Genomic DNA, 21,624 nt, shown 5'->3' on the forward strand with positions numbered 1-21,624 from the left:
GGGAGCCTCAGCCGGTACTTCCCTCTGTCTCCAGTTAGTCCTGGCAGACTTGGGGGCAGTTCTGGGGTTTTCCTTTTCCCCTCTATTCCTCAGGTTTTTCCTGAGAGCGGCTATCTGGTAGCAGGACCCGTTGTGGTAGTCCCTCTCACAGGTATCTACCTCCATTGGCGTGCCCTGTAGTTCCTGCGCCCCACTTGCTGCCTTTTCTAGGGACAGCATTTCATTTAGCGTCGGGCCGAACTCACATTTTTCCGCCAGCCTTCTCAGGCGGGTCACAAAATTTGTGACTGACTCCCTGTCTTCCCGCTTCACTGTGTAGAATCTGTACCTACGCAAAACCTGGGGATCCAAATAGCCCATGACTGGAAAGGGATCCACAAATGGAACCTCACCAGCCTGACGGAGGAAGTAAAAATGGACCTGCAAAGATGGAACACACTCCCACTCTCCCTCGCGGGGAGAGTCCAGACGATCAAAATGAACGTACTGCCCAGGTTCCTTTTCCTGTTTAGATCCATTCCGATCTATATCCCCAAGGCCTTTTTCAAAGTGCTGGATAACTTATCATGGCGTTCGTATGGGGGGGTAAAAATGCTAGGATCCCAAAGAAGGTCCTACAAAAAACAAAATCCAGGGGGGGTGGGGGGGGGCTAGCCCTCCCGAATCTACAATTCTACCACTGGGCGGCAACAGCCGAGCGAGTAAGGGGATGGATCCAGGAGCCAGAAGCCGAGTGGGTGCGAGCGGAGGAGGCCTCCTGCATGGGGACCTCCTTCCGGGCCCTCGCCACGGCAGCACTCCCATCCCCACCCAAAAAACACTCCAGCAGCCCAGTGGTGACAACCACCCTCCAATCCTGGAACCAACTGCGGCAGCAATTTGGCCTGACCAAAATGTCAGACAAGGCTCCCATCTGCAACAACCATAGGTTCACACCAGCACTGACTGACGCCACCTTCAAAAGGTGGAGGCAGGACGGGGGGACACTGACAGTCAGGGACCTATACACGGACGACAGGATCGCAACACTGGACGAACTGACAGAGAAATTTCGGCTAGCCGGGGGGGAACGAGCTACGGTACCTGCAGCTCAAAAACTTCTTACGAAAGGAGACAAGGACGTACCCACAACCGCCACGACAGACACTACTGGAAGACCTACTGGACGCAAGTATCCTAGAGAAGGGGAACTGTAGCGACATGTATGACCGACTGGTAGAAAGGGACGACACCGTACTGGACGCAACAAGAATGAAATGGGAGGACGACCTGGGGACTGAGATAGGGTGGGGACTCTGGAGCGAAGCACTGCATAGGGTCAACTCCACCTCCATGTGCGCAAGGCTCAGCCTGACGCAACTAAAAGTGGTACATAGAGCCCACTTAACAAGAAACCGTATGAGTAGGTTCTTCCTGGAGGTGGAGGACAGATGTGAACGGTGCCAAAGAGGCCCGGCCAACCACGTCCACATGTTCTGGTCTTGCCCCAGACTTGTGGAGTACTGGACAGCCTTCTTCGAGGCTATGTCCAAAGTGATGGGGGTGAGGGTGGAGCCATGCCCGATAGTGGCGGTCTTCGGGGTTTCAGACCAGCCAGATCTATTCCTGGGGAGGAGGGCGAACGCCCTTGCCTTTGCCTCCCTGATCACCCGCCGTAGAATCCTGTTTGGCTGGCGGTCAGCAGCACCGTCCAGAGCTGCAGACTGGCTGTCCGACCTCTCGGAATCTCTCCAAATGGAGAAAATCAAATTCGCCATCCGAGGGTCAGACGACGGCTTACACAGAACGTGGGAGCCATTCATGCAATTGTTCCGGGACCTGTTTGTGGCCAACGTACAAGAGGAAGAATAGTCAGGTGGCCAAGAATCAGGGGAAAATGGACGGGAATCGGGGGAAGGTAGCCGGGGGGGGGGGAGGGAGGGCTACGGGTTCGTTATGGGGATTTGATGGCTAGCTAAGGCCCAAAACCAAACTGTAAATAAATGCCTATAAACATGTGCCTCGGCCATATTGGGGAATGTAAAATATGTATGCCGGCTAAAGGGGGCGGCCACAGTTGTTATTATGAAGATGTTTACCTGTAAATATACATGTTAATTTTTGCGTATTTTTTCTTTTCTTTTTCTCTCTCTAATAATTTGTAATTTGTTGGATATAAAATATGAAAACTCAATAAAAAACATTTATTAAAAAAAAAGTATGTCATTTGCCCGGAAGAAGTAACACATTCTCTCCACATACTGGGACCAGTCCTCAATAGCAGGTGCGAATGCCTCTAAACTCCCAAAAAACGGCATTTTTAAAATGGCAAGGCTTACCCTCCGAGTGCGGCAGCTGGTCTCCGCAAAATTCTTAGTTTACCTCATCGCCACTGTAGTAATCCACGGGAGGCAGGAGTTCCGTCACCACACCAATATTTATTTACAATAACGATATTACAGGAGCAGCTACAAACAGTGCTGCTAACAGCCCAGTCAGCTTAAGACTGACTCACAAAGCCTACACAGGTGATTATATGGGCCCCCTCAATGAGCTATCATTGAGGGAGCCCATACTCCAATTGGCCAACCAATAAAGCCAATTGGAGTTCATTACAGTTGGTGTTCATAAAATCATAAAATGTTTCTCCCTCAGGCTCTAACAATTTCAGTTGTTTGTGTTATGACCCCCTTGGGGGCCAAGGATGTGCTCCCTTTGATTACCCCCTTACACACCTGAGTATAAACTCTCCCGGTAATTGGGGTGGGGTTACCCTTTCAGGAAAAACTACTCTGTACAAAAACCTGACCTGGGTGCAAATCAGGGAGGATGGCCATTCGGGAACGGGAGTAGTAGTTTTCGTGATTCTGTGCCGTAATAAACCAGCTGTTCATTTCTACCCTACCGTGTGATCCTGTTGTCTCTCCTTTTCGGGTTCTACAGTTTGTTTCAAAAGAAAATTTGAAAATAGGAAGAGATTAAATTTTAAAACAATTTTTCAAATTTAATTTAAATTGTGTTTTTTGTTATGTGTGAAAGTGAGAAAAAGAAAATTATTACACAGTGCTGATTATACACCTGTTGTAGCATTTCTGTTTGAAGTATAAATACTCTGTAAATTCAAATATTATGTTAATGTTAGAAAGAAGATGCATGGTGTCACCACAATTCAATATTGTTTTAAATAAATAGGTTTAATTTTTTAAGTGTGAAAAATGCTTCTAGTTTTCACCTATTGTTGATATAAAATGTAAAGACTTTAATCTGCAGGAACCGATACAGAGGCAAACCAATCACACCATCAAATTTAATATTTGCCGGGACCTCTTAGAAATTACAAATCGGTGTTGTCAGACCTCAATGTCCACCCCAACCAATGTTGTCTGTAAATGCATCTCCCTTCCCTCACTGCTGATGGATAACATGATTCTATTTTGCAGTACTTGAAATCCCAGGTTTCTCTCCCACAGTAATCATAGGACATGCTTCACATGCTGCCAAATTCCAGAACTCCACTCCAGTTTTTCCAAAGTTTAGATCCAGCTCCCAGTGCCACAGAAAGTCCAGATAGTCACTTCTGTGACAAAGGCATGGAGCTAACTCCAATAACACCACAGTTCTGAATTGCCCACAGTGTTATCAAAGTACAAGAATCTCTCCAGTCAAGCCAAGCCCTTTTGCCACATCTACTACTGTTAAATATGAGATATCAAACTTCACTTGATATATCTTGCTATAAATGCAGTGTTCAAACTGTTAAAATAAAAAATAGAATACATATCGGTGAAGAGATGTATGCTTAAAATAAAGTTCAAAATTTTCACATAGGATTGAGCAAGAGCTGTGGAATTTAATCCTCCAATTGGTAAAAATCCAAGAATACTGTGCAATAAAAATTATATTTCACTTATTTAGCAACTTTAAATCCTGACATCCGATTCTTGAGCAATGTTTGCTCCGTTTACCATAAGCATGCCTGCAATAATTTTATTTATTAAGTCTGAATCAACATCTGATGGTTAAAATTATTTTTCATTTGTTCAGGCTATCGAAAACAGGTCACTCGATTAGAAGAAGCTCTTAAACAGATTCAAAGTTCACCTTATGTGTTAGCACCTCCATTATCTGCTGCTGCCAGACCCACAGTTAATGACGGGTAAGATGATAAGTGTTCCCTATCGTCTTGAATGTACCTTCCAAATCCATAAAACATCAAAAGGCACAAATTGTGTAAATGTAAGAAAGTCGTTTAACTTTCATATTTATAGTGTTATGCTATAGAATCACTTCCTGCTATTCATGTGCTATACATCCATAATACAAGTTGACCTTTCATTGTAGAGCATGTGAGGATACAGTGGGTCTTCACCTAAAGTAGGTTTAAGGATGTGGCATAATTTGATCAAGCTACGCAGATGGATATTCAGTCCTCGTTATAAAGTTATATATTCTGGTCCTAAATATGTACATTTGTTTTGACATGTTAGGAATGTATCACAGCAAAATTTGAACATTTATATTTCTTTGCTTGTATCCATTTCCACAAATGATTTGTCCGTTGATAACTTTTGCCACATGTTTAACTGAAACTTTGACTATACTATTGTGAATAACGCAGCTCCATGTCACAGTGTAGAAAAAAGAAAGTAAATATTGTGCATAATGTCTCTGGAATTGCATTCTTAGGACCACTGATTCATTTCTGAATCTGTCAGCGCATGGAGAGATTAGAAATGGTTCGCGCTATCAGAAACAACTTTCAGCAGCTAAGGCTTATGCCAAGTTTATGCAAGAGACGAGTGAGGCAAATCTGAAAAACAGCCGGTTACGCTTTCAGCAGGAGTTGGAGGAAACGCAACGACTCCTGGGAGAACAGCAACTGAATGGTTTACAGGTACTATAGAAGTTATAATAAACTTTCTAATGTTTGTTGATGAGCTTTCTTTAGTACACTTTCTTACATGCAAAAATAATTAGACAAAATAAAAATTAGTATCTTCCTGAATGAATGCAATTTTATGCAAACATAAAGTAATTAAACTTTTGTTTAATCTGCACTATAATAATCTTTTGATACAAAGTATTTGTTTATAAGATAAAGAGATATTTTTATGTGACAACAATTAGAGATTGTCCATGTACAAGGCTATGGCATCCAATATAAATAAGGATGTTTGAGTGAAAGGAGGCACTATTGTAAAGTAGGAAGTAAATAATGGAAATATAAAGAACAAACTGATAGCATTTATTTGGGTGGCAAGGTGGCACTGATGCCTCACAGCGCTAGGGACCCAGTTTCGATTCCGACCTTTGGTGACTGTCTGCCTGGAGTTTGCACAGTGTCCCCGTGCTTGCGAGGATTTCCTCCTGTGCAGCTTAGTTGGATTGGCACTGCCAAATTGCCCCTTATTGCCCAAAGATTAGGTGGGGTTGCAGAGATAGGGCGGGGGACTGGGCTAGGTAGGGTGCTCTTTGCAGGGTCGGTGCAGATGCGATGGACTGAATAACCTTCAGCACTGTAGGGATTCTATGATTCAAGATTCAATGAATCAGAAGAAAATGCTGGTGTTGGAGGGATGTCTGTAACAGCAGATAATTCTGATGTTGTTGGGTTTAAAGGAACATTAATCATTACACTAAATAGGAGTGACATTCTTAGAAAGTAGTCGCAAAGATAACAGAAACTTGGAGGAGTAGTTGTATCTGTCAGTAAAATGTGTCCTATAAATAAATTTGAGTTAATATTTCAATCATTAATTATGCACCCGATTCAGCCCAGTTCTGGGCTTGGTGAGACCGCTGGCCTGGTACTGGCTGTCATTCTGATGTGGCATCTGGTGTTGACTATCCCTCAATTTGAGGATGACACCTACTCAGGATTAGGCATTTCTACCATGGGTCTTTATGTGACTGAGCAGGTTGATTTTCAAGCCGTAGATCATTAGGCACATGAGGTGCCTAGTAGTGGGATCCAGATTACAGTATTTGCTGCCTTTTCTTTTCTTCACTGCCATCATTCTGCCTCATCATTAAGATATTGGGACTTGAAGCGTAATGCAGCTTGATGGACAAGTCACCGCAATTCTCAAAAAGTCATAGAGTTTTACAGCACAGAAAGGGATTCGTCAGTCATCATGTCTGCACTGGCCATCATGCACCTATTTATTCTAATCCCATTTTCCAGCACTTGGTCTGTAGCCTTATATTTCAAGTGCTCAAATAAATGCTTCTTAAATGTTGTGGTTCATGCCTCTAGCACCCTTTCAGGCAGTGAGTTACAGATTCCCACCATCCTCTGGGTGAAAAGGTTTTTTTGTCAAATTCCCTCTAAATCTCCTGCCCCTTCAGCGGCGTGCAGAGGTCTGGTGATGCCCGGGGCAAATCTTGATTATATGCCCCCAAAGACTCAAGTATAAGGCCTAATATACTGAGAAATATTATGAGAAAGGAAAACATTTTGAATATATAAACACAGATGAAACATGAAATAAACGCTTTAAACATAGAACAGTACAGCACAGAACAGGCCCTTCGGCCCTCAATGTTGTGCTGAGCCATGATCACCCTACTCAAACCCACGTATCCACCCTATACCCGTAACCCAACAACCCCCCCCCCTTAACCTTACTTTTATTAGGACACTACGGGCAATTTAGCATGGCCAATCCACCTAACCCGCACATCTTTGGACTGTGGGAGGAAACCGGAGCACCCGGAGGAAACCCACGCACACAGGGGGAGGACGTGCAGACTCCACACAGACAGTGACCCAGCCGGGAATCGAACCTGGGACCCTGGAGCTGTGAAGCATTTATGCTAACCACCATGCTACCCTGATTTATTCGATTTTAATATTAATCAATCAAATTTATTAAGTTCTTTTCCCCAAATGATACCTCCTGTCACAAAACACCTGAACTACTTCATTTTTTACATCAGCTGTGAGAAATTCTTTTTCAATGCTTATTAAAGCCAGGTTGGTCAGTCGCTCCTGTGACATAGAAGACCTCAGATATGTTTTTATTAATTTCAGTTTTGAAAATGACCTTTCACAGCTTGCGACTGAAAATGCAATTGTAAGCAGTAATCTGTATGAAACACACAGCGTCGGAAAGACATCCCTCCCATACTGCAGTAAAGACTCCAGAGCATCTTTAGGATCAGGGGGAACTCTAGTCCCTCCAGCTCGAAGGAGCATCACAAAATCAATAATTTCGTCATATAACTGAATTGCAACCACATCATTGTCATAATAATTTGCAAAGTCTGAACATTCCTTTTTTAATTTCTCTCTTTCTTGTTCATCTCCACTGATAATTTTGTGCAATTTATATCATAGACTTGCAAATTAGTGGTATCTGTATTCAAATATTAGCATGTTAAGGAATAAATGTCTCCTATTCCGAGATTAAATGCCATAGCAGTCCTCTGATCATCCAGGCTTCACTCTTACTACATCCCACGTAAATATTTCATTAAATATCACCAAAAAACCTATAAAAAACGTAGTTGCACACCCGTTCTAGAGCTATTCACTGACCTCTTTATCTTTGCCATCTCTAAGGTATAGGACGGCTGCCTGAGGTTAAATTGCGCTGTAAGTTAGTCAATTTCCCCTTAGCGCTGGAATTCTAGGGATATTGTTCTCTTCTTCAGTCATTTTGCTTTGCAACACGGTAGCATAGTGGTTAGCATCAATGCTTCACAGCTCCAGGGTCCCAGGTTTGGTTCCCAGCTGGGTCACTGTCTGTGCGGAGTCTGCACGTCCTCCTCGTGTGTGCGTGGGTTTCCTCCGGGTGCTCCGGTTTCCTCCCACAGTCCAAAGATGTGCGGGTTAGGTGGATTGGCCATACTAAATTGCCCGTAGTGTCCTAAAAAGTAAGGTTAAGGGGGAGTTGTTGGGTTACGGGTATAGGGTGGATACGTGGGTTTGAGTAGGGTGATCATGGCTCAGCACAACATTGAGGGCCGAAGGGCCTGCTCTGTGCTGTACTGTTCTAAATCTAAATCAATGGGTGAGATGTTATGTCTCAAAAGTTGCGCCTCCCTCCTCTGCAACCCCCATGGAGAAGGATATGAGCAGAACGTCATGGAAATACTGTTATGACCCTTGTGGAAACAACTACAAACAACCCAACTAAGACCAATATACAAGACTTCACTTTTATATTAGCAATCACACCAAAATCAACGTAAATTAAACATGAATTAACAGGAAAATTGCAATAATATGACCGATAAATTACACATAGCAGATACAAAGACATATCTCACACATTTCGGTCAGCTCATTCAGCACGTATCGCTTTCATTTCAGCCACAATATCCTTCAAAACGTTGAACTTCTTCAAATCAAATTCCATCTTCATTTCTCTAAAGCTTTAGCACCAAGTCTCATCAAACTACTTCACCCAATTTCCACAAATATAATTTTCACAGTCAACACATTTCCAGATCCCTTCTTCTTCACAAAACCCTGGTCATGTGGGGCCTGTTTGTGCACCATGCCAGTGCATAAAGGGTCCCCAAATCCAGATATAAAAGCTCTGTTCAAGATCCGAGCTCCAGCAGCTTGCAGTCAAGTCTCTGAGAATCTCCCCTGCACCCTGCTGACCCTGGGCTTTAAGTATAAAGGGTAAGAGGGCAAAAGTTAAGAGGCCATGATGAATTTTTATAAAATACTGGTTCTGTCCCAAATGGATGCCCCTGGCCCAAATGTCAAATTCTGGGCACGACAGTTTAAAAGTTGACAGCTACAGAGAGGGTGCAGAGAAGAGTTTTAAAATAGATCAAATAAATAAAATAAATAAATGAATAAATAAAACTCACCCATGGTGGCAATGCCGTCCATTCTGGAAAATTCGCGCCCTTTCTGCTCCCTCTCCAGCCTCTGCAGTGCGCAGGCGCGCTCGGGCCGACCGCGGTGCGCAGGCGCGCTCGGGCCGACCGCGGTGCGCAGGCGCGCTAGGGCCGACCGCGGACCGCGGTGCGCAGGCGCGCTCGGGCCGACCGCGGTGCGCAGGCGCGCTCGGGCCGACCGCGGCGACCGCGGTGCGCAGGCGCGCTCGGGCCGACCGCGGTGCGCAGGCGCGCTCGGGCCGACCGCGGTGCTGCCCCCATCCAGTCGCTGCCCGGGGCCAGCGCCCCGTCGGCCCCCCCTCTGCACGCCGCTGTGCCCCTTATCTTAAATCTTTACCCTCTGGTTGTTGACACATCTACTAAGTTTCTTCCTATCTATCTATGTCCCTCATAATTGTGTACACCTAAGCAGGCCCCCCACCCCCCCTCAGCCCTCTCTGCCCTAAAGAAAACAACCCCATCTTCATAGCTGAAATGCTCCTGCCCATGCAACATCCTGGTGAATATCCTCTGCATCCTTTTTAATGCAACCACAACCTTCCTATAGTGTGGCAACCAGAACTGCACAGAGTACTCTAGCTATGGCCTAACTAGCATTTTATACAGCTCCATCACATCCTCCCTGCTCTTACATTCTGTGCCTCCACTAATAAAGATAAGCATCTGATATGCCACCTTAACCACCTTTTCTACCTGACCTTGATCATTAATGTACACTATAAACAACAGGGGAACCAGCACTGATCCCTGCGGTACACTACTGGACACAGCCTTCCAGTCTCAAAACAACATTCGACCAGCCCCCCTCCGCTTCCATCAGCTCAGCCAATTTTGGATCCAATTTGCCAAATTGTCCTGGATCCCATGGGCTCTTACTTTCTTGACCAGCCGCCCATGTGGGACTTTGTCAAAAGTTTTACTGAAGTCCATCAACTGCATTGCCCTCAACAGCACACTGAGCCACCTTCTCGAAAAATTCACTCAAATTTGTGAATCTTGTCCCCCCCTGACAAAGTCAGCTGACTATCCTGGATTAATCCTTGCCTTCCCAAGTGGAGATTAACTCTGTCCCTCAGAAATGTTTCCAATAATTTCACTGCCACTGATATTACACTCACCGGGCTGTAATTATTACCTGTTGCTTCCCTATTTCCCTTCTTGAATAATGGTGCCATTCTGAGCGATTGGCAACAAACTCCTCCCAGTTATTAATATTAAAGCTGCCATGCTTCAAGGACAGCTTCAGAATGTATTTGGAATGTTTTCTTTGTCCTCCTCTGAATGCTGGCCATTTGGGAATGGAGAGAATTGGAGCTGGTGAGGGAAATGAGTTTTAACCATGTGGACATAGGGGCCAGACCATTGAAGTTGATGTTGCACGAGTCTTGCTTGAGCGCTTGTGCATGTCAAGAAGGACACTATGAGTTGGACAGGGTGCATCGGTAGCTCAGGCTGGAGCTTAAAGCGAATGAGCCACCAAGGCAGTCATAGACTTGTTCCACAGCTACCATGTGAAGGAGAAGGTTTTGAGTTGGGCGAAGCAGAGAGAAGAAGGCATTGGTACACGCATATACCAAGATCTGATGGCAGAGTTGGCGAGAAGGCTGGTGGCCTTTGGAGGGGTGAAAGTGACATTGTATGACAGCGGAGTGAGGTTCGGAGTGCTCTACACAGCGAAACTGAGAGTGACTCACAATTCAAAGAACTTTTATTTTGAGACGGTGGAGGTGGTGGAGGGTTCGTCAAGGCTGAAGGACTGGGACTGAGATGAGAGTTAGGATTTGGACTTTGTGAGGACTGGGCATGTTTTTCTTATTGAGTTTTTTCCTTGGATTGGGGTTTTGTTTCTATCTTCTAATGAGGGTGCGGTTCTTGTTTTTCCCTATGGGTGTGGTTCTTCTTTGTTTCTTGGTTTGGGGGAGGTGGGGTTTTGGGCATGATGGGCCGGGTTACTGGGGATGGGGTGGGAAAGAGGGGGGGCTCTGGCAGGGGTCACCATGCTAGCAAACAAAGGTTGGCTATGTACAGGTGTGTGGCGGGGGAAAGGGCTGTGGTCATTTGAGCCTGGTCGAACAGGTTTCGATGGACCTGGGAGGTGTGAATGGTGGGGGATGGGATCAATACTGGGTGAGGTGTTTGCAAGTGGAAGTGCATGGGGGGTTCTGGGAGGTGGAGTCGACGGTAACAAAAGGATGGGGCTGGTCTGGCCAGATGGGCAGGGCCTGGGGTAATGATGATGGCAGATAGGAGGGATGGGAGGGGGTGAGAGACCCCCGGTCAGAATGGTGATGTGGAACATGAGGGGGTTAGGGGGACCGGTGAAGTGATCAACAGTTTTTTCCATATTTGAAGAGTTTAAAAGCTGATGTGGTGATGCTGCAAGAGGCTCATCTGAGGGTGAAGAGCCAGATGAGGCTTGGGAAGGACTAGGTGAGCCAGGTCCTCATTCAGGGTTTGATAGTAGGGCTCAGGGCTTGGCAATTTTGGTGGGTAAGCGGGTGAGGTTCCAAATGGAAAAGATGGTGGCGGATCAGGGGGGCAGTTATGTGATTGTAATGGGTGTATTGGAGGTGAGGTTGGTGGTGTTGGCTAGCCTATATGCCCCCAATTGCAATGACACAGGGTTCGTGAAGATAAAATTGGCTGCTATTCGAATGTGGATACCCATGAGTTGATATTGAGGGAGGGAGGAAATTGGAACACAGTGCTGTAACCTAGGGTGGACAGGTCCCAGCTGTGCTCGCTGACACTGCCGAGGAGGGAGGGGGGTGGGGGGGGGGGGGGGGGGGGGGGGGGGGGAGCCGAAGGTGTTGGCAGGGTGGAAGGCGCTGTTGGCCGCAGTTAAGAGGGCAGAGTATTCGGCAATTGTAATCTCAGATCTATGGTGGATAGGGAGGAGACGGAGGAATGTCAACAATTGATACAAGTGATTTTGAAGGTGGATGGGAGATATTCGGGGAACCCAGATCTCCTAGCAAAGAGGAAGGAGTTGCAGGCGCGGTTCGACCTACTGTCCATGGGGAAAGCGGTGCATCAGTTGAGAAGGTCGAGGGGGGCTGCCTATGAGTACGGGGAGAAGGTTGGCAGGTCAGCTTCGTAGGGAGACCACGATGAGGGAGATAATTTGGGTTCGGGATAAGACAGGTGAGTTGGTGGTGGCTCCAGAACAGATTAACAAAGTGTTTGAGATGTTTTATAGGGACTTGTATAATTTGGAGCCACCGAATGATGAGTGGGAGATGAGGGAGTTCCTGGGGGGTTAGAGTGTCCGAGGTTGGCTGAGGTGGAGAGGGCTGGACTGGAGGAACCAGAGTGGGTGGAGGAAGTGAAGATGGCAACCGGGAAGATGCAGGCAGGGAAGGTGGCAGGGCCGGATGGGTTCCCGGTCGAATTTTATAAAAGATTTAAGGATAAGCTGGCGCTGTTGTTGGTGGAAATGTTTGAGGACACAATGGATAGGGGGGGGTCCAGCTGAAACCGATGGGGCAGGCCTCGATCTTGTGCTGCTTAAGAAGGACAAGAATCCAGTGGAGGCCCATATCTCTGCTGAATGTGCCTTCCGAGGGTGATTGGGGAGGATCAGACAGGGTTCGTCAAGGACAGACAGTTGTCATCAAATGTGAGGAGGCTGCGAATGTGGGGCTTTCACCGGCAGAAGGAAGGGGGACGGAGGTACTGATGGCATTAGATTGGGTGGAGTGGGGTCATTTAATAGCAGCGTTGGAGAAATTTTGGATTGGGCTGAAGTTTGTGACATGGGTGCAGTTGCTGTAGAAGTGTGCGCATGAAGAATATGAATTCAGGGTATTTTGCATTGCACCAGGGAACAAGGCAGGGGATCTCTTTGCCCCGCTTCTGTTTGCATTGACTATAGAGCCCTCGGCCATCGTGCGGAGGAGCTCGGGTTGTGGAAGGGATTGTGTGCAGGATGGGGGAGTTGGAGCATAGGGTGACCTTGTATGCGGATGGCTTGTTCTATATTTTGGAGCCAGGCTCTTCGGTAGGGGACATAATGATCTTGCTTCAGAGATTTGGGATGTTCTCTGGGTATTTGGGGAAAAGTGAGTACTTTGTGGTTTCCTCTCCAGGGGTGGGGGGGCTGCCATTTTGTCTGGCAGCGTCTCACTTTAGGTATCTGGGGGTGCAAGTGGCTTGGAACTGGACAGGTCTTCAGAAGTTCAATTTCATTAGCTTGCTGGGGAAAGTGAAGGTTGATTTGCTGAGGTGGCGCAATCTTCCTCTGTCATTGGCGGGCTGGGTACAAGCAGCAAAGATTCTTGTTTTTGTTTCAGTTCCTGCGGGTCTTTTGCCTAAGACATTTTTCAGTGGGTTAGACAGGCTGAACTCCTCGTTTGTGGCGAGGATAAGGAAGGTGATCCTGCAGAGGGGACTGCAGGCAGGGGAGTTAGGCCTCCCGAATTTGATGTAATATTATTTGGGCGGCGAATGCAGAGAAGGTTCAGGGATGGAAGAGTGAGATGGGGAGGGGGGGCTTTGTGAGCGAGGAGGGAGGGGCTTGGGGCTGCATGCGCTGGCAACAACTCTGCTCCTGATAGCCCCAGGGAAGTATTCGGTGCGTCCAGTGGTGGTGTTTTGGAGGCAGTTTCGGCAGCATTTTAGGTTGGGAATGTGGTCGTAGGGGATGCCGATCAGGGGAAATCACAGGTTTGAGATGGGGAGGATGGATGCGAGGTTCTGGGGATGGGAAGAGGAAAGGATTAGGGAGATGATGGCTCTGTTTCTGGGAGAGCGATTTACAAGCTTGGAGGAGTTGAATGAGAAATTTGGGGTGCTATCTGGGTATTTGGCACGGGGGAAAGGTTTCCGGTACATGCAGATGCAGGACTTTGCAAGGAAGGTCTTCCCGACTTTCCCACAACACCCGTCTCCTCGCTGTTGGAGGTGGTGCTGTCAGTGGGCAGGAGCCGCAGTTGGAGAGGGAGGTCATCTCGGCGATTTATGGAAGGATTTGGAGGAGGATAAGGTGTTCATGAAGGGGGTTAAAGTGAAGTGGGAGGGAGAGCTGGGGGCTAGAGGAGGGATTGTGGTGTGAGGTGCTGCGGAGGGTGACTGTCTCGACTTTGTGTGAGAGGCGAGGGCTGATACAGCTGAAGGTGGTGTATAGGTGACACCTGACAAAGTCCAGGATGAGCTGGCTGTTTGAGGGAGTGAAAGAAGTCTGTGAGAGCTATGGGAGAGGCCCTGCGAATCATGTACATATGTTTTGGTCTGCGCAAGGTTGGAAAGGTTTAGGAGGGCGGTTTTCTGCACAATTCCGGGGGTTCTACATTTCGGGGATTAATGTAGAACCCGGTCCCCTCAAAGCCATCGAAGCCATGTTCAGGGTGTCGGACCGGCTGGAGTTGCAGTCGGGTACGGGGACAGATGTCTTAGCCTTCGCCTCATTGATTGCTTGCAGGTGGGTCTTGTTCTCCATCCTGTGCTTCAGTGACTGGGGGACCAGCTGGGGTTTTTGGCCCTGGAGAAACTGAAATTTGCTCAGGGGGGAGTTCGACAACAGTTGGGGTTTGTTCTTTTTCCATTTTGGAGAGTTGGTTACCATTGATTGCTGAAGGAGGGATGGGGGGGGGGGGGGGGGGGGAGGGAAGGGGGGAGGGTTTAATATGTGGGGGATTGTGTTTGTTGTAAATTGTAAAAATGTTGAAAATTTGGAATAAGAATACATTAAAGAAAATTAAAGTCAGAGTCATTCTGACAGAACATTTCAACTAAAAATATTGCATTTCAAAGGCGATATCAGTTTGTGTTCTCTCTCGGAGACTTCAAAACACTTAAACCAAGAGATTTAGCCCACATTCTGGAAATGAATTAAGAAAAATATTATGAGAATTCTCGCTAACAGTCACATTTTATACCCTTGATTAAAAGGATGCTCGTGCAGAATTGGTACTGAGGGGACAAGCATGACGCAATGCTCATTTTGTTATCCCAGGAAATTAATATACAGTAAAAGAAATACAAAGGTGTACACTGTACAACTCTGATTACAGATATCAACTGAATTCTGCTTATCTGCTATCTTCTTCTTGTATAGTGCTGGACATTCCACGGTTTGTGCTGCAAATGATTCATATCAATGTCACATTTGCAGTCCAATGTTTTCATTTTGTAGAACTTGACATGTTGATGTCCAGAGCAAATCTATGTGGAACAGATACTGATGAAAAACTAACCATTAAGGAATTCCTTAAACCTTTACATTTTAAAGTTTGAAAGACTATTAAAAGAATTGTAACCATTCAATGGCTTTTTAAAAATGTTTTTATTGGTTTTCACATTTTTATGTTCCACATTCCTGTTCGTACTTTGAATTTACAAGTTTAAAAAAAATACAAGTGAGAGATCAGCCAAAGAAGAACGAGAAGAAGAGTACAAAAACAATATAGACAAATGAGAATCATTTACATATTTAAATGTCCCACACCCCCATCCCCTCTGTCGCTGTGGGCCCCTTTTGGCCGCTTTGCCTTATTTGGACTGCCCTGTGTTGGCCCCTAGATTGTCTTGCTCTGCGTGTTGTTGCTCCCACTGCCTTTTCCTGCTTGGCCTCGGGCTCGTTTCCCCCGCCCTCTCCCTCCCGCCCCCCAGCTATAAACAGGTCTTTGAACAAGTTGGTGAATGGCTTTCATGTCTTGTGAAAGCCCTCTTCCGACACACGGATGTCAAATTTTACCTTCTCCAGTTGGAGGATTTCCAACAGGTCAGACAGCCAGTCTGCAGTTTTGAGTGGTGCTGCCGATCGCCAGCCAAGCAGGATTCTTTGGTGGGCGATTAGGGAGGCAAAGCTTAGGCCTTGGCCCCTTCCCCAAAAAGATCTGAAAGCCCGAAGACCGCCACTTTTGGGCCTGGCTCCATCCTCACCCCCACAACGTTGGACATTGGCTCAAAGAAGGTTGTCCAGAACCCAACAAGTCTGGGGCAGGCCCAGAACATGTCGTTGTGGTTAATTGAGACTCCCTGGCACCCTTTGCATTTGTTCTCCACCTCCGGGAAGAGGCTGTTCATTCGGGTTCTCGTTAGGTGCGCTCTGTACACCACCTTTAGCTGCATTAGGCTCAGCCCTACTCATGTGGAGGTGGAGTTTGCCCTGTTCAGTGCCCCATCATTCTGTCTCCACCTTTAGAAGGTGGCGTCCATTGTTTCAGGCATAGACCTGTGGTTGTTACAGATGGGGCCGTAGTGGACATTTCGATTCGGCCAAAGAGTTGTCTCATTTGATACCACGTTCGGAGAGTGGCTACCAGCACTTGGGTTTATGAGTGTTTGACCGGGGGGGAAGGGGGGGGGAGTGCGATCGTCACTACGACTCTGAGGGATGTCCCTATGCAGGAACCTTCCTCCATCCTCACCCTTTCCGCTCCCGGTTCTTTCACCCATGCCGTTCACTCGTTCTGCTGTGGCCACCCAGTGTAGAACTGTAGGTTTGGGAGGGCCAGGCCTCCCATAATTATTTTCCTTTGTAGGACTTTTGTCGATCCTCGGGTTCTTCTCCCCCCCCCCCCCCCCCCCCCCCCCCCCCCCCCCTCCCCATAGACACACACAAACATATACGCGATAAGCAGTTTATTTACTGTGTTGAAGAAGGCCTTGGGTATGTAGATCAGGAGGGATCTGAACAGGAAGAGGAACCTGGGCAGTACATTCATTTTGATCGTCTGCACTCTCCCTGCCAGCGAGAGTGGGAGTGTGTCCCACCTCTGCTGGTCCCTTTTTAACTTCCTCCATCAGACTCCTCGGGTTCCATTCGTGGATCCCTGTCCAGCCGTGGGCAACTTGGATCCCCAGGTTGCAGAATTTTCTTTTGGTTTGTTTGAATGACAGTCCTCTAGCTCTGCAGTTTGAGAGGGAAAAGCTAGAATCTGATGTAATGGTATTACAATTGAATAAAGGTAACCAAAAAGACATGAGGAAAGAGCTGGCCAGAGTTGATTGGAAGGGGAGCCTAGCGGGGAAGACAGTGGAACAGCAATGGCAGGAGATTTTGGGGGTTATTCAGAAGGCACAACAGAAATTCTTCCCAAGGAGGAGGAAACATGCCAAGGGGAGGATGAGGCATCCATAGCTGACAAGGGAAGTCAGGGACAGCATAAAAGAAAAAGAAAACCCATACAAGGTTTTGAGGATTAGTGGGAAGCCAGAGGATTGGGAAGCCTTTCAGAGGACAACTAAAAAAGCAATAAGGGGGAGAAGATGAAATATGGATGTAAGTTAGCTAGAAGAGGTTTTTCAATATATAAAAGGTAAGAGAGAGGTAAGAATATATATTGGACCACTGGAAAATGAGGTTGGAGAAGTAGTAATAGGAAACAAAAAAAATGGCAGAGGAACTAAATAGAAACTTTGCATCAGTCTTCATAATGGAAGACATCAGTGGGATACCAGAACTTCAGGAAAATCAGGGGACAGAGGTGAGTGTAGGGGCCATCACTAAGGAGAAGGTTCTGGGATGACTGAAAGGTCTGAAGGTCATAAATCACCGGATAGCTTGAGGAGATTATGGATACATTGGTGGTGATCTTTCATTGGAGGCAGGAAGGGTCCAAGATGACTGGACAATGACTAATGTAAAACCCCTGTTTAAGAAGGGAGGGAGGCAGAAGACAGGAAACTATAGGCCGGTTAGCCTGACTTTGGGCAGTGGTAATATTTTATAGTCCATATTAAAGTACTTGGAAGTGCATGATAAAATAGGACTGAGTCAGCACGTCAAGGGGAGGTCATGTCTGACAAAATTGTTCGAATTCTTTGAGGTGGTAACAAGCAAGTTAAACAAAGGAGAACTAGGGCACGTGATCTATTTACATTTCCAGAAGGCCTTTGACAAGGTGGCATACAGGAGATTGCTAAATAAGAAAACAGTCCATGGTGTTAAGAGTAAGATACTGGCATGGATAGAGGATTTGCTAAATGACAGAAGAGAGTGAAGAAAAAGGGATCTTTTTCAGGATGGCAGCCAGTGACCTCAAGGGTCGGTACTGGGACCACAACTTTTCACAATATACATTAGCGATCTGGAAGAAGGAACTGAGGGCACTATTTCTAAGTTTGCAGGTTATACAAAGATACGCAGAAGGATAGGTAGTATTGAAGTGGCAGGGGGGCTGCAGAAGGACTTGAATAGGCTAGGAGAGTGGGCAAAGAAGTGGCAGATTGAATACAATGTGGAAAAGTGTGAGGTTATGCACTTTGAACAAAGAACAAAGAAAAGTACAGCACAGGAACAGGCCCTTCGGCCCTCCAAGCCTGCGCCGACCATGCTGCCCGTCTAAGCTAAAATCCTCTGCACTTCCAGGGTCCGTATCCCTCTATTCCCATCCTATTGATGTATTTGTCAAGATGCCCCTTAAAAGTCACTATCTTCCCTGCTTCCACCACCTCCTCTGGCAGCGGTTCCAGCCACCCACTACCCTCTGTGTAAAAAAACTTGCCTCGTACATCTCTTCTAAACCTTGCCCCTCGACCCTTAAACCTATGTCCCCGAGTAATTGACCCCTCTACCTTGGGGAAAAGCCTCTACCTATCCACTCTATCTATGCCCCTCATAATTTTGTAGACCTCGATCAGGTCGCCCATCAACCTCCGTCGTTCCAGTGAGAAAAACCGAGTTTATTCAACCTCTCCTCATACCTAATGCCCTCCAGACCAGGCAACATCCTGGTAAATCTCTTCTGCACCCTCTCTAAAACCTCCACATCCTTCTGGTAGTGCGGCGACCAGAATTGAATACTATACTACAAGTGTGGCCTAACTAAGGTTCTATACATCTGCAACATGACTTGCCAATTTTTACACTCAATGGCCCGGCCAATGAAGGCAAGCATGTCGTATGCCTTCTTGACTACCTTCTCCACCTGTGTTGCCCCTTTCAGTGACCTGTGGACCTGTACATCTAGATCTCTCTGACTGTCAATACTCTTGAGGGTTCTACCATTCACTGGATATTCCCTCCCTGCATTCGACCTTCCAAAATGCATTACCTCACATTTGTCCAGATTAAACTCCATCTGCCAACTCTCCGCCCAAGTCTCCAAATGATCTAAATCCTGCTGTATCCTCTGCCTGTCCTCATCGCTATCCGCAATTCCACCAACCTTTGTGTTGTCTGCAAACTTACCAATCAGACCAGTTACATTTTCCTCCAAATCATTTATATATACCACAAACAGCAAATGTCCCAGCACCGATCCCTGCGGAACACCACTAGTTACGGCCCTCCAATCAGAAAAGCACCCTTCCATTGCTACCATCTGCTTTCTATGACCTAGCCAATTTTGTATCCATCTTGCCAGCTCACCCCTGATCCCGAGTGACTTCACCTTTTGTACCAGTCTGCCATGAGGGACCTTGTCAAAGGCCTTACTGAAGTCCATATAGACAAAATCCACTGCCCTACCTGCATCAGTCATCTTTGTGACCGCCTCGAAAAACTCTATCAAGTTAGTGAGACACGACCTCTGCTTCAGAAAACCGTGCTTCCTCTCGCTAATACGTCCATTTGCTTCCAAATGGAAGTACATCCTGTCTGAAGAATTTTCTCCAGTAATTTCTGTACCACTGACGCAAGGCTCACCAACCTGTAGTTCCCTGGATTATCCTTGCTTCCCTTCTTAGACAAAGGAACAACATTGGCTATTCTCCAGTCCTCTGGGACATCACCTGAAGACAGTGAGGATCCAAAGATTTCTGTCAAGGCCTCAGCAATTTCCTCTCTAGCCTCCTTCAGTATTCTGCGGTAGATTCCATCAGGCCCTGGGGACTTATCTACCTTAATATTTTTCAAAACGCCCAAGACCTCGTCTTTTTGGATCTTAATGTGACCCAGGCTATCTACACACCCTTCTCCAGACTCAACATCCACTAATTCCTTCTCTTTGGTGAATACTGATGCAAAGTATTGATTTAGTACCTCGCCCATTTCCTCTAGTTCCACACATAGATTCCCTCGCCTGTCCTTCAGTGGGCCCACCCTTTCCCTTGCTTTTTATGTACGTGTAAAAAGCCTTGGGGTTTTCCTTAACCCTATTTGCTAATGACTTTTTGTGACCCCTTATAGCCCTCCTGACTCCTTGCTTAAGTTCCTTCCAACTTTCCTTATATTCCACACAGGCTTCATCTGTTCTTCGCCTTCTAGCCCTGACAAATGCCTCCTTTTTCTTTTTGACGAGGCCCATTTGGTAGGAAGGATGGAAGCATTGAATATTTTCTAAATGGGAGAAGGCTTAGGAAATCATAAGCACAAATGGACTTAGGAGTTCTAGTTGAAAATTCTCTGAAGGTTAATGTGCAGCTTCTGTCGACAATTAGGAAGGCAAATGCAATGTTAGCATTCATGTTGAGAGGGCTAGAATGCAAGAGCAGGGATGTACTTCTGAGGCTGTATAAGGCCCTGGTCAGACCCTATTTGGAGTATTGTGAGCCATTTTGGGCCCTGTATCTAAGGAATCATATGCTGGCCTTGGAAAGGATCGAGAGGAGGGTCTCAGGAATGATCTCTGGAATGAAGAACTTTCATGTGAGGAGCGGTTGAGGACTCTAGGTCTGTACTCATTGGAGTTTAGAAGGATGAGGGGGATCTTATTAAAACTTACAGGATACTGAGGCCTAGATAGAGTCGACATGGAGAGGATGTTTCCACTGGGAGGAAGAAATTGGACCTGAGGCCACAGCCTCAGACTGCAGGAATGATCCTATTAAACTGAGATGAGAAGGAATTTCTTCAGCCAGAGGGTGGCGAATCTGTGGAACTCTTTGCCGCAGAAGACTGAGGTGTTATCAATGCAGGGAATCACTGTACAGGCCCTGCTCCTCCAACATCAAAACCTTGTCGGGATAGCTGGAGGTTCTCTCTCAACCGGCTTAGTTTCCACCACTTAGGCAGACGGCCTCTAATTTTATGGTGGGAGTATTCTGGAAATGAAATGCATTTTTGATGCCATAGTTTTTAGTAGCATGAATGGATGATTAACAGAAGTGGAATTTAGATTTACATAGAAGTAGGGCCTGCCATCACTGTGTGTGGTTGAGTTGCAGGATCTGGCAGCACCAAGATCGAGTGAGATCCCCTGCTGCAGAGAATTTAGCAGAGGATTCCGTGGTGGGGGCCCTAAACTATTGCTCTGTCATGGTTTTACCTGCACACCTCCCAAGGCTTTATCCATCTTCGAATCTCATTATCAGCTTAAATCCAGTTTATAGCGGCATGTGCTCTTTATTTCTCAATTTGCAAACATTAAGTAAGATTAAGCATGAGCTTGAGTAATCTTGCATACCACTATAAAACTAGCAATAGGCCTGAAGAATGTGTGAGCAAAATTAGACGTTATTACATTTGGCTTAGTGTGGACTGGAATAGTGCCGGACAGTTCAGAATGGTCCCGATGGTTCAGTCCTCAGCCATGCCAAAGTCTGGTCCCTCATGTAACTTAATCAACACATTTTCACAGTAACTTGATTGAAGCCTAGTTGTCACAATAAGCAATTATTATTATTATTATACATTTCTGTCTCGAGTTCAGTGAGTTAGAACATTGTTTATGTGTTAGTTAATTATGAGCTCTGATGGGAAATACCACTATGAGGCACTGTGGCCCATCAGCAGTATCAGAATTGCACTCGACTACAATTTGTAACCGCATGGTCCAGCATACCTCCTACTCTACCATTGCCACCAAGCTATGGGATCAACTTTGATTCAAAGATGAGTGCAGGAGGACATGCCAGGAACAATATCTAAACATGAAATGTCAAACTAGTGAAGCGACAACA

At 46.4% G+C, this 21,624-nt stretch overlaps 1 protein-coding gene across 2 annotated transcripts in view; it reads left to right on the forward strand.

The window, feature by feature from the left end:
* Positions 1 to 21,624, forward strand: part of cep126 (centrosomal protein 126) — a 216,556-nt gene that overhangs the window by 74,184 nt on the left and 120,748 nt on the right. For both annotated transcript variants that reach the window (XM_038818758.1, XM_038818759.1), the window contains exons 4-5: positions 4,024 to 4,135; positions 4,666 to 4,873. In XM_038818758.1, coding sequence (XP_038674686.1) covers positions 4,024 to 4,135; positions 4,666 to 4,873 — 320 coding nt within the window. The remainder of the gene's footprint in view (positions 1 to 4,023; positions 4,136 to 4,665; positions 4,874 to 21,624) is intronic.

This window comes from Scyliorhinus canicula, chromosome 14 (assembly GCF_902713615.1).
Source record: "Scyliorhinus canicula chromosome 14, sScyCan1.1, whole genome shotgun sequence".
Taxonomy (NCBI): domain Eukaryota; kingdom Metazoa; phylum Chordata; class Chondrichthyes; order Carcharhiniformes; family Scyliorhinidae; genus Scyliorhinus; species Scyliorhinus canicula.